The 14,151-nt window shown below is 37.5% G+C and overlaps 1 protein-coding gene across 1 annotated transcript; it reads left to right on the plus strand.

Moving 5' to 3' along the window:
* The first annotated feature begins 1,660 nt into the window (after positions 1–1,660).
* On the plus strand, positions 1,661–2,884 carry LOC110683233. The gene has a single exon (XM_021859575.1). The coding sequence runs from the start codon at positions 1,661–1,663 to the stop codon at positions 2,882–2,884; it is 1,224 nt and encodes a 407-aa protein (XP_021715267.1).
* The last annotated feature ends 11,267 nt before the right edge of the window (positions 2,885–14,151 follow it).

The following is a 14,151-nucleotide window of genomic DNA, read 5'->3' on the forward strand; positions in this document are numbered from 1 at the left end:
GGTGTTTTATTATTTCATAAGTTTTATTCTAGCCTTTTATTTTTACGTTATTAAGAACTAGTTCTCCATTATTATTTTCTAAGTTTTTGTAATTCAAGATTCAAGATTCAAGCTTTATACTTTCAATTTTATTCAAGATTTGGTATTTATTTTTCATCCTTTGTTATTCAATTATGTTTTCATTATTTATTATTGTTTTTGTTTCTTTAATCATGTGTGAGTAGATTCTTTAATTCAAGATCTAGTGTAGCCCTATTATTATTGATGCATGAATTAAATCTTTAAATTCTTTAACAACTTTAACAATTGAATTGCTAAATTGATTGTGATTATGCCAATGCTAGGTTAGACGTAACTATAGTATTGCGATTATTCCATTGTTTTTATCACAGCGAGAGTTGGGTATAAACGGATTTGAGTAAATCAATTTAGGGTTTGATTCTCAACACGAGAGTAGTTGTGTTTGATAATTGGGAAGTGAGAGTAACGTGTTTAATGTCTTTAATATGCATGATACCATGAGAATAGGATTGATTGTATGTTAGGGAAGCCATTGATACTCGAGAGAGACCCTTGGTAATTATTAGGGTTTACTTTTCCCCGTTCGATTGAAATCGTATGTTAAAGGTAGAATTACAATTGCATCGATAATAATTGTGGTGAGACTAGATCTTGGATGTTTTAAGTACTTGATTTAATCATCTTATTTAGTTTATTTTCGAATTCTTCTCATACTTAGTTCCGTAGATAATTGATTATAATTGATCCTTGCTTAGTATAAATTCGAGTCTATTTAATTATTTTTGAACCTTAGTCTCTTGGGATCCGACCCTTACTTGCCAGTCTACATTAGTATTGGTCAGTTAGGTTATTTTTGATAGGTACGCGACACGCCTACCAAATTTTGGCGCCGTTGCCGGGGACTAACGGTTTCATTAGAATTATTTGTGATTCATCTTTACTAAGTTTATTTCGTTGCTTCGGCTATTTTCCCTTGTGTTTTTGATACTTTTCTCTAGTTTTTCTTGTACATGCCCACACGTAGCTCATGTTCAGAAGATCTTGAACCATTTGATTCTGAGATCGAGGCAACTATAAGAAGAAGGAGAACAAGGAACAGACGCAGGAGAAACATGGTAGACCAACCAACGAAATCCCTCTTGGAGTACGGTATTCCTGATACGACTACCGGAATCCTTTCAAGCATCATAAGACCACCAGTCACGGCTCAGCACTTCGAGCTCAAGCCACAGTTCATACAGTTCATCTCCAATGATTCATTCGCAGGGCTACCACATGATTGCCCCGTAAGTCATATAGATAACTTTTTGGAGAAATGTGACACTATGAAGTTGAATGGTGTTACAGATGATGCAATCAGACTACGCCTTTTCCCTTTCTCACTTCGAGACAGGGCAAAGGAGTGGTTAAGAGATGAAGGCACTGGCTCGTTCGATACATGGGACAAGTTAGTGAAGGCCTTCCTAGTGAAGTTTTTGGGGAATGAGAAGACTGCAAGATTGAGGAATGAGCTACAAACTTTTAAGCAGTCAGATGTTGAGTCTCTCTATGAGGCTTGGAGGAGATTTAAAAGATTGCAGAGACAATGTCCTCACCATGGCATTCCAGATTGGATTTTGATGTAGACCTTTACAATGGCATGACTCATGAGTTCCGTATTTACATAGATGCTGCGTCAGGAGGTTTTCTCTTGACAAAGAACCCCACTGAAGCTAGGGAGCTCATAGAGAAGATGGTGGCCAATGATAACTATCATCCTGGAGGCCGAAACACTGTGAAAAAGGGAGGTAAACTTGATGTTGATGCTTTAACTATGCTAACTAGTTCTGTGCAGGCACTAACAAGCAGGTTTGATAAGTTCCAAGTAGGAACTTCTAACACCCCACAGGAGTTGTGTCAGTTATGTCATGTGCAGGGTCATGTTGCTCCAGATTGCCCACAGATTTCGCAGAATGCGGAAGAGATGTCAATCGAGCAAGCCAATGCTTTATACTCCTCTAACCCAAAGAGGCCTTATGACCCTTATTCCAACACCTACAATGAAGGATGGAAACACCATCCCAACTTTTCCTACAAAAACTCCCAAGCGCAACAAAACCCTCCACCACCACCTCAACCCAATACCTACAACCAACCACCACCAGGCTTCCAACAGAAACCACCCAATGCCCAACAACCTATGCAACCAAAACCTCAAAAATCAAGCCTAGAGGTGACCTTAGAGAGCTTCATAACCGCAACAAACAGTGCCATCCAACATCAAAATAGCTCTATCCAACAGTTGCAAGCCCAGAGTAAACTTATGGAGAATCAGATAAGCCAATTGGCCAACCAATTTAACCAAGCTCTAAAGACTCCAGGAACCTTCCCAGGCCAGACAGAACAACCTCAAAGAGCCCAAATGAATTTTGTAGCCCTAAGGAGTGGAAGGCAGTTGGACGATCCTCCTACCATGGAGCCATCAAGGGAGGTCAATGAAGAAGCAGTGGCAAGTGAGAATGAAGTAGAAGATGCTAGGGTTGAGGAGGCATCAAAGGAAACACCACTAAAGCCACTTGCTCCATATGTGCCCAAGATTCCTTTTCCTCAAAGGTTAGCACAAGCTAAACTTGAGAAAAAGTTCTGTAAGTTCCTCGATATTCTTAAAAAGCTTCATATTAATATTCCATTCCTAGATGCCATATCTGAGATACCTTCTTATGCAAAATTTTTAAAAGATATGTTATCTAACAAGAGGAAATTAGAAGACAATACTACTGTTGCTTTGAATGCAGAGTGTAGTGCTATTTTGCAGAACACTCTCCCTAAGAAATTAGGAGATCCAGGTAGCTATTCAATTCCAGTGAATCTTGGAGATATTTAGATCAATAGGGCACTATGCAATCTAGGTGCAAGTGTGAGTCTTATGCCGTTGTCCATATGTAAGAAGCTACAGCTGGGTGAGCTTAAACCCACACGAATATCTCTACAACTTGCAGACAGGTCAGTGAAGTTTCCTTTGGGTGTACTTGAGGATGTACCCCTCAGATTAGGTAAGTTTTTCATTCCATGTGATTTTGTTGTGATGGAGATGGAAGAAGATGTGAATGTTCCGATCATACTTGGTAGACCTTTCCTAGCTACTGCAGGTGCAATCATAGACATGAAGAAAGGTAAGATCACTTTTGAAGTAGGTGATGAAAAGTTGGAATACTCACTTTTGAATGTCATGGGTGCTCCCTCTACGGGAGACACTATTTATCAGATAAGCCAACTTTCGCAACAGGTGAACCGCCTATCGACTCTTCAAGATCAAGCGAAGGTTCAGAAAGAACAATGCAATGCTATCTTCCTGAGAAGAGATGAACTATTCCCGAAGCAAATTGTTGAGAAGGTGTGCATCAAGGAGCCTAGAAAGGACGTCAAGAGCAAGGATGTTCAAGGCTCCAAATATGTAGCTCCACCGGCCAATGATGAACCGATGCCTTTCTCGCAACGGTTGTCAAAAGCCGTGCTTGGTGGGCATAACTCTACGTTCGATGGTGGTACCTGTTTGAGAATCGATGCTACTAACCCCCCGTTTGATAGGTATGTGTTTGACAGGAATTTCGTGAAAGGAAAGGATAAAGTTCCACCCGATGGCATGTTTGGCTATATGAAGGTGAATTCGATTATAAGGCAAGTGAATAAGCCGATGAAAGAGTCGCTTGGAGGAATTCATGAACCACATCGCGGTCCTCCTCCTCCGTATAATGATCCCGGTTGAGCCAACAAGGGAGGTCGAGCTAAAGACCTTTTAAACAAGCGCTAAATGGGAGGCAACCCATTCTCGAGTTCTTACTCTTATTTTGTTAATTTTTCTTCTTTAATTTCATTATTTTTCTTGATTTTTTTTGTTTTGATTCTTGTGTCTAGCTTTTGTTTTGTTTGTGGTCTTTTTATATAGGTGAAAAGTAAGCAAAAAGAAGAAGAAACAAGGAGGAAAAGCGCCAGAAGGAAGGAAAAAGGAGAAAAATCAATTTCTGTAGAGGCACGTCCGTGCCCCTGAGGCAGAAAGTTTGGGGGTTGAACTTTTAGAGAGGCACGTCCGTGCCTCAGGTTTTCCGTATTATTTATTTATTTATTTATTTTATTTATTTTCAAAAAAAAAAAAAATCATCCCCAAACCTTCGAAGCTTTCTCTCTCCTAACCCAAAACCTTCGAAGCCATCGGGGGCATGATGCGACAGCACTTCCAGGGCGGTCCTAGCACCGACCCAAGGTATGGATTTCCCCCCACCCATCCTGATCAGTAGTTTGCTTTCCCTTCCCCTTGTTTATATGCTTTGTTTTATGCATACATTGAGGACAATGTATGGTTTAGCTTGGGGGAGGATTTGCTTTTCACTTTGTATATATTAGATTTATTTCAGTTTTTGGGTAGTTTATTTCTTTCTAGTGTCGAATAATATGCCATTGCATGAATATGCTTCTATGATTATAATCACATATGTGTGCTTTTTGAAAAAAAAAAAAAAAAGAGTTTTTGAAAACCCATTCATTGATGTGCTTGGATTTGAGTTGGTTTGTGGCCAGGATGGTCTCTCCGCTCTACTTATGTGAATAGTTTGTGTACCCGGTGAGAGTCTTGAGCCTTATTTGACTGATTTCACTCTACCTCAGTCATGTTTCTTCTTGTGTGATTAGATTGCTCTTCATATAATCGAATTCTTGGTCTTGCTTTTTGACTATTTGAGACTTTATGATGCATGCCACGAAAAGATGATTGAAATTTCCTTGTAGAAATTAGAGCCTCCACATTTTAGGCCTTCATGTTTATTTTTTTCTTTTTGTTTTTATTTATTTTTATTTTACATTCACCCGTAGGTTGAACCAATTTGAGTCATATTAACCCCTTCTTGATACCCTACATTAAAAGCTTTAGAGCTATATTACTAGGTTTATTTTGAAGGTGTTATACACTTGTTATAGCCCTATGAGTGATGTATAAAAAAAAGAGAAAGAAGGGAATTTATCTATTAAAAGGAAGGAAGGAAGAAGAGAAAAGAAAAGAAAGAAAAAAAAAGTTTTAAAAAGTCTTCCTAATCCTAATTTGCTATGAATCCCTTTCTTTCTTCAAAAAAAAAAAGAAAAAAGAAACGAAAAAAAGGAAGGAAAGAATAAAGGGCTATGTTTATATTGTATGAAGTTGGAGGAAATAAGGTTGGCTTGAACCCGACATTTGAATGTGTAGTGGGATTAGGATTTGTTATATTTTGAGCACCACATTCCCAAATTACGTCGTCCAACCCTTATTTACCGAGCTTACCCTTTATGGATTTCATGATTTTCGTAATTGCATCAGTCACTAAAAGTGGAGAAAGTCACATTGCAAGCCTAAAGAGGCCGGTTGTGTGAAGTTGATATGCATGCTATGCTTAGGTTGAGTGGCTTCATATTTCACCCCGAAAACACATGAGCGTTATTGTTTTTATTTTTCACAACTAAAGTGAGAACTATTCATGTTTGTGTGAGAAGGTATGGGGAGATGTGTGGTAAGATTGGTTGTCAAGTCCAAGTATATGAGATGAATGGTGGTTTTTGTGCATGTTGACTCTTGATTTCGTTGTTTTATCGTGGTTTTGAACTTGATGGCACATTGTGATTGTTTGAGGAGTTGTCATTCTCCTCCTTTGTGATTCATGGTTAAATGCTTGAGGACAAGCATTAGTTTAGCTTGGGGGAGTTTGATATGTCGTGTTTTGTGTATATTATTTGGCTTATTTTTAGTTAGTTTTGTTAGTTTAGTTGAGTATTTGAGTCCGTTTTGGTGTAACTTGGTTTAGCTTCGATGATTCTATGCTTTTATGGGTAGTTTCGTTGTTTTTGATGTATTTCAGGTTAACGGAGCTAATTTGGAGATTTTACGAAGTCACGAAGCTATGCCGAGGCCCACAAATATTAAATCATGTGTTCGAGACGAACTTGAGTGAAAATGAAGCAAAACGTTGATGAAATACTTGAAAAATATGACACCTGTTCACTATTATGCTCATAACTTTTGATATACAAATGATAATGGAGTGGTTCAAATTGAATTGGAAAGTAGACTTGAAGACCTTTCAAACGATATATTACACATCTCAAACGAAGCTCCGGATATGAAGTTATGACTGATTTAAGATGACTGATACGCGCAGCAGAGCAGGCACGTCCGTGCCCATCACCAGGCACGTCCGTGCCTGGAAGACAGACTCAGCAGCGTATTTGTTTTTAGAGAGGCACGTCCGTGCCTCACACTAGGCACGTCCGTGCCTCACACTAGGCACGTCCGTGCCTCCTGGGATCCTTGTGCGCCAAGCTTTTTGCCGACTTTCTTATCTTTTCTAGGGCTATTTATATACTAAGTGGTGTTTTATTATTTCATAAGTTTTATTCTAGCCTTTTATTTTTACGTTATTAAGAACTAGTTCTCCATTATTATTTTCTAAGTTTTTGTAATTCAAGATTCAAGATTCAAGCTTTCTACTTTCAATTTTATTCAAGATTTGGTATTTATTTTTCATCCTTTGTTATTCAATTATGTTTTCATTATTTATTATTGTTTTTGTTTCTTTAATCATGTGTGAGTAGATTCTTTAATTCAAGATCTAGTGTAGCCCTATTATTATTGATGCATGAATTAAATCTTTAAATTCTTTAACAACTTTAACAATTGAATTGCTAAATTGATTGTGATTATGCCAATGCTAGGTTAGACGTAACTATAGTATTGCGATTATTCCATTGTTTTTATCACAGCGAGAGTTGGGTATAAACGGATTTGAGTAAATCAATTTAGGGTTTGATTCTCAACACGAGAGTAGTTGTGTTTGATAATTGGGAGTGAGAGTAACGTGTTTAATGTCTTTAATATGCATGATACCATGAGAATAGGATTGATTGTATGTTAGGGAAGCCATTGATACTCGAGAGAGACCCTTGGTAATTATTAGGGTTTACTTTTCCCCGTTCGATTGAAATCGTATGTTAAAGGTAGAATTACAATTGCATCGATAATAATTTTGGTGAAACTAGATCTTGGATGTTTTAAGTACTTGATTTAATCATCTTATTTAGTTTATTTTTGAATTCTTCTCATACTTAGTTCCGTAGATAATTGATTATAATTGATCCTTGCTTAGTAGAAATTCGAGTCTATTTAATTATTTTTGAACCTTAGTCTCTTGGGATCCGACCCTTATTTGCCAGTCTACATTAGTATTGGTCTGTTAGGTTATTTTTGATATGTACGCGACACGCCTACCAGTGCATAAGCGTGCCCGATCGTGTGAGCATCTAGCACGATCGGGCGATGCTGCTGGCAAGGAATTCGAAGAAAAAGGCGCGCCCGATCGGGCGGCCCTTTGCCCGATCAGGCGCGTGTTTCTATAGGACCTGATTAATTAGTTTTAATTTTTGTTTTAGGAAGAGTTTATATACGATTTTGTATGGATTTTTGTGGATCTTCTTTCTTAGATTTTCTCTCTCTAATTAGGATTTTTCCTCTCTCTTAACTTTTCTCTAAAACCTTGTTCTTGATTATTTCCATTAATACAGATTAGTTTGGTAACGATTTCTCTTCTCTTAATCTTAGTTGTTTATTTTATTCCTTTCATCATGACTTGTTTTATTGCTTGATTAGTTTAGTTTTTACTATGTGTATGTAGTTTTCTTTCTAGGGTTATGGGGATCTATAAATAATATGAAGGGGTAATTTATTGTTGTTGATTATCAATGCTAGATTAATTTCCTATTGATTGATTTAATGCTCTGTGACTAGATTTACGCAGATCTTTTATGCATGAGTTTAACAATATTAATTCGAGATTTGACAGATGAGAATTGATGTTTAGGTCTAGTTTCAATAGGCAAGTTAATTTATAAATGGTTAAGTCGAGATTCGAGAGATGAGATTTAATACCGGTAAATTAATTGTGTGATTGTAATACGTAGCGAAAGCCCTTTATGATCTGATTAATGTATGCATTGATGATTGATTAGTATGTTTTATCTTGGAAAATTATTTATTGGTGAACCTATGCCCTAGATCCTTTCACATATTGTTTTCTCCCTATTCTTAACTTTCGTAGTTTAGTTTCATATTCAACTTATATATTGGTTACCTAATAATCTAGATTATATTAGTTAATTAGGAATAGAAAGACTTGTTTCCCTGTGGATATCGACCCTACTTCCCTATCTACTTTAGTTAGAGGACTTAGGTATTTACTTTTGATTTGAGGATATGACTTTACCCTATCACTAGGCATGATACTAATAAGATTAATAACAAACCCTAGCATGTCACTAAGCAATAAAGATCAAATATATAGCCCTAACATGATACTAACATGCTATTATGAAAGAATATAGGAAGTATCACAGAAATCATAATAAGCATATTTGATGTTATAATCTTTTCCCTAAACATAATACTAGGAATCATTGTTGTCATTCAAGACATCAAGCATCCTAACATGATACTAGGAATCATAATAACAACCTAGACATGATTTCTACAACATAATATCAACATAATCAATTAAATCACTTACTTGGATGCCTCGTACCTCTTTCTTATAACAAAATACACGTGTTAGTAACTTCAAGGAAAATAATAAACAAACAATTAAATAAAATAAGTGAACGAGAGATTTGGGAACAAACCCTCAGAAATTAAAACCTTTCACGTCTAGGGCGAAGGCAACTTCAAACTTGGCTAGGTGTTTCTAGATCTTGTGAATACGGAATTTTGTATGCAAAAAACTTGTTTAGAAAAGAGAGAGAGAGAAATCAAGAGAATCTTGAAAACTAGAGAGAATAAGAAAATTAATAGTTGTTGATGATTGAAAAAGGAGATTTTAGGAGTCTATTTATATTGAAAATTCAGCCGGATGGATAGAAAAACGAATCAGAGTTTCGAAGAGAATGAAACGACTTAGCGCTTGACGACATACATTAGCGCCAGGCGCTAAGGCTAGCGCTAGACGCCAAGCATTAGCGTCAGGCGCTAATCCTATCGTCAGGCACTAGAAACAGTTTCCACGATTTTTCTTAATTTTGATTAAATTTAGCAGTATAGGAGGGAAAAATCGTATTTTCCTTAAAAACACTTTTTTATTCTGATTAAAACTCTAAAAAGTCAACTAAAGTCAATTTATCAATGCTAATTAAATTAAGAATGAAAACAACCCTCTAGAAGAATCTAGAAGACTATAATCAATTTTACTTGCATTAGGAATGATAAATCAATATTAGGCTCTCCTCTAGATCATTGGGCCGCCTATAAAGATCAAATCGGGCCCAGAATAGTAATTTGGCCATAACTTCCTCGTTATTCATCGAAATTGGGCTTATAATATATCGTTGGAAAGCTCTTTTAAAACCCAACCTAACTACTCTATTATTTGACCCTTTACATGGACCAAACCAAACTGGATTGACTGTTTTCTTAAAATAGGGAAAACAGAGAGAAAGAAAAGAAATTAAAAACTATCCGCAACATTAGACTTTCCACACTTTCACTTCATTCGATTATGATTCGACGTGAAAGGTACTCATCACCGGGTTTGGTTTTAGGGAGACACAAATGGGTAACTACAGGTATAAATTTGCAAAACCACATCAACAGTTTTACTTAGTTAGTGTGCCAGTTGCAGAATGCCGATGAGAAAATTCCGGATCAAGAGCAAGCCCTCTTATTATTAGCTTCACTACCGAAGTCTTACAGGCCGATTGTGCAGACATTGCTTGTAAGAAGGGAGAAGATTACTCTAGATGAAGCAATAACAATTGTGAGGGAAAATGAGCGTATGATGACACAAATTGATGGAGGTGCCCCATGATTAAGTACTAGTTGTGGAGGGTTCTGAGAGAGAGAGGAACAAGTCAAGGAGAATGACCAAAGGAGTAGATTGAAATCTCTTCCAAGAGATTATATCAATGTTGAGTGCTATTATTATCATGAGAAGGGTCATCAACAATATAATTTCCTAAAGGTGAAGGAAGATTTGGAGACCTTGAGACAGTTGCAAGGGAAAATGGGCTAAATGAAAGTGGATGATGTTTTGGGTATTTTTGGTCCCTCGAGAGAATTATGTCCCCGAGACTGGTCCGATGTTGTCTATACCTGCAAAAAAACAGAGACTCTGATTAGTAGGAGTTCCACCTCTGACGATCAAGTTATTATTGGTCATAGGAGAGGAAAAAGTGCGAAAAAGGTAAAAGTGAGATCTTCTCGAATTTCGAGATCCAGGTGTTTTCTCTGATGTGGGAGAATGTAGGGTTGTTGTAATAATTGTAGGTGTCCCCAAAATGAGGGAATCTCCCTATTTATAGGTGTAGGAACTATTTCAAGCATCCCACACTTGAGCCTCACTGTGATCATACACTTAAGCATGGTGGCGTCCAAACGGAAGGAAGCTAGAGCAAAAGAGTCGCTAACAAGTTTTAGGAACTTGTAAACCGTTCATAGGGTGAAAGTTACACCCCTTAACGATCTAGGAGATCGTTAACTATAATAGGTCTGGAACCATGATTGGAAGTTCGGGGATGAAGGTACAAATCCAACCTAAAAGAGATTGAACTTGCCCTAAAAATAGACCTCTACTTTATTCTTCTCGTATTCATGTGCGCTTTCTGACTAACATGCAACCAAAAGATTGATCCTAAACCTGTTTATATTTGTTAGTTGAATATTAATGCACAAACAAATCTATTTGGCGATCACTTGAATTATAATCATATTAGCCTAAACAAGATTACTAACTATCTTATTAAGCGTGATTACAAGCACAAATTCCCTTTAAACATGCATAAAAGGTGTGATCAAGCAAATAACAATAATAAATATATAATATCAAGCAACACAATAATAATCATAACAATAATCATCAATCTCAAAGCATAATAATATTAACAAGATCCTAGGCATGATACTAACAAGATTAATAACAAACCCTAGCATGTCACTAAGAAATAAAGATCAATTAGCCCTAACAAGACACTAACATGATATTAGGAAAGAAATAGGAAGCATCATAATAATATACAGAATTATTAGTTAACCCTAAACATGATACTAGAAAGCAATATAACATCCTAACATGATACTAGGAATCAACAAAATAATATAAGCATGATTTTTATATCAAAAAATCAATAAAACAATTAAAGTACTTACATCGATGCCTCGTACCTCTTTTAAATAACATAATACACACGTTAATAACTACAAGTAAAATAATAAATAGTAAATCTAATCAAAGAATTGAAATAAGGTTTGGGACCAAACCCTCATAAATTATCAAACCTTTCACGTCTAGGGCGAAGGCAACTTTGAACTTGGCTAGGTGTCTCTAGAACTAATGAATGTGGAATTTTTTGAGTGGGAAGGTTTAGAAAAAGAATAGAGAAAGAGAAAGCTTCTAGCTTTTGAGAGAGAATAGAGAGAGATGATGGTTGTGAATGATTAAAAACAAGGAGATACAACCCCTATTTATAGAAAAAATAGCATGGGATCAAAGCAAGTCATATTCGGAATAAAATATCTCCTGTCGCCAACGATAGGAGTCAGCGCCAGGCGACAGCTGTTAGCGCTAGGCGACATCTCTGTTGTCTCGCGCTGAATCAAAAGTACAACGCGCTTTTGTACGCGGAATCATCTTCTTAAACCGATCAAGCAGGTAATTCCGCGTTAAGCAAATTAAAAACATATTTGTGACGAATCATATATTTTATTCAAAATAAAACATCTTTAAAAATTTAATTATCAATCCTAATCTCATTAGAAGTAAAAAGAACCTTCTAGATATCCTAGAAAATTAAATTCAATCCTAATTACTTTAGGATTAATAATTAATAGGCTCTCCTCTAGAACATTGGGCCAAATTTAATTTAATCCATAGCTTCCTCATTATTCATCGGAATTGGGATTATAATATATCGTTGGAAAGCTCTTTTCGAGCCCAATCCAACAACACTATTATTGGACCCTTATTATGGACCAAACCAAATTTGACTGGCTATTTTCATAAATAGAGTAAAGAAATATTTTTTGAAAACAGAAAGAGAAATATTTTAATAAAAACATACTCATCACTAGACTTTTCACACTTTCACTTCGTCCGATAATCAAATGACATGAAAGGTATTCATCACTGGGTTTGGTTACACATTTGGATGTCTACAATAGGGATCATTGGTAAATATGCCTCTGATTATGTCACTCTAACCTAATCTTGATAGGTTGCGCCGCATTGTGGCTTTCTCGGGATTTGGGCCCCGAAGGCCGTCTTTTCTCCCGAACTCTGGGAGCGCCACGTGACATCTATGACACGTGTCACTCTACCACAGGTTGAATGAATTTAACAGTGAATTTTAACCATTCACATTCTAGGGAAATTACGGGAATGTCCCTAAATTTACCCCTTTATAAATACATCTTTTACCCCTCTCATTTTGGACGTTTCCAAAAAAAATCTAGAGAGAGAGAAAGTCTGAGACCCGCCTGTGTTATGCACAAACAGTCCCCTTTTTTTCTTGCCCGTCTGCCCAGCCGGTTAACATCCGCTTGTGTTGTATACAAGCAGAACACTTTCAGCCCGCTTGCTGTAGCCGGTCAACGCTTGACCCCTTTTAGAGTCTAATCACAAGGTACCATCTCTACCCCTTTCAGCTCATTTTTTCTTATTATGTTTGTGCATTTACATTCAATAATTAGACTCATCACCAACACACATAGAACATCCTAGGTCAGTAGTTAACTGGTCTCTTGGTACAGCTAAGTCTAGGAATGGAGGTGCCGGCTCTAGGTGTATGGAGAAGCCTTGTACATCCCCAAAATCGACCGTCTCTGTGTCTGTGCAGGACACAATGGCTCGAAAAAAAACAAATGACCACCAAACGACAAAGAAGAGACGATACATTGGAGGTACCGTCTGATGAAGTCAGGCCAGTTAAGGGGAAGACATGTAAGTTGATTCAGGAGAATACTCCCCTTTTGGGATCCCAAAGACACTAAGTGATAGGATCTTATATGAGTATGAGGGTAGAGACAGTAAGGAGGTCATCTCCAATGTTGGATTTAAAGAAATTGATCCTAAAGATGGAGACAGGGAGGAAGCCGCGTCTTCCTTGGGGTTATACGGTGAAGAGTTCTCCCAATAGAGAAATGGGGGAAGCACCGCCTCTGTGTCTAGCTCTGAGGATAGTAGTGATGCCCCCATTTCCCCACTTAAGGATAACAAGGTTGAAGAGAGGAAAAAATGGAATGAGGGTGGAGATCCATTCAGAATCCATGTCTCTACTAGAGATAGGGAAAGTATGTCGAAGGGTCTTGAAGCCTTTACCCTTAAACGGCCCCTTGGAGGGGTATATAAGATTCGGGTGCCGCCTGAGTTGGGCACCATTGCATGGAAAGAGATGGCTAGCTTAACTGCAATGAGTATTTAGGCTGCTATGAGGCGGCGTTTTTGGCTGATCTCCGTTTCCCCCTGCATGATGTAGTTAAAGCTATCTTGCAGAGGGTATGACCTTGGTGTCTGGCAGTTGTCCCCAAATTCTTGGGTCAACATTTTAGGGTACATCGCCGCATGTGATATGTAGGGGCAGCACCACGGCTGGGAAGCATTTGCCCACATGCACTATCTCAGTGGTAACCTAGGTGGTTGTAGAGCGAGGTACACCTTGACCACCTACCTTAAGTATCACATGACCTTAGACAAACCGTCTAAGTGGGACAACTGGAAGAACCGGTTTTTATTTGGTTTCTGGCCCCACACGGTGTGAGAACCATGAGTTCCGCCAATATAATAAAAAGTCTGGCCTTCTAGGTCAAAAATGTAAGTTTCTCGCTATCCCGGATGAAGACTATGAAAAGATCATAACGGCGGGGTTTTTTTAGTTCAAAATGGACACCTTCTCAACTGGGGAATTAATAAGTGTTCCAAAAAACTAAATTCTGAAGCATGAGTGTTTCAGAGACGAGGCGTTCTTATAGGTTTGTGGCCTTAGCACAATGTTTGACAAGTGTAGGTTTACCATGCATTCGGCAATTAGTCGTCTATATTGGAAATTCCATTATTTTGCACAACTCTTGAACTGACCGTCTTCCCTTTGTTTTGCAGCCAA

The sequence above is a fragment of the Chenopodium quinoa genome, unplaced genomic scaffold (assembly GCF_001683475.1).
Source record: "Chenopodium quinoa cultivar QQ74 unplaced genomic scaffold, ASM168347v1, whole genome shotgun sequence".
Lineage (NCBI taxonomy): Eukaryota > Viridiplantae > Streptophyta > Magnoliopsida > Caryophyllales > Amaranthaceae > Chenopodium > Chenopodium quinoa.

What these genes read in the sequence shown, in the direction of transcription:
- LOC110683233 (XM_021859575.1), top strand. Translation starts at nt 1,661, where the DNA reads ATGACTCATGAGTTCCGTATTTACATAGATGCTGCGTCAGGAGGTTTT.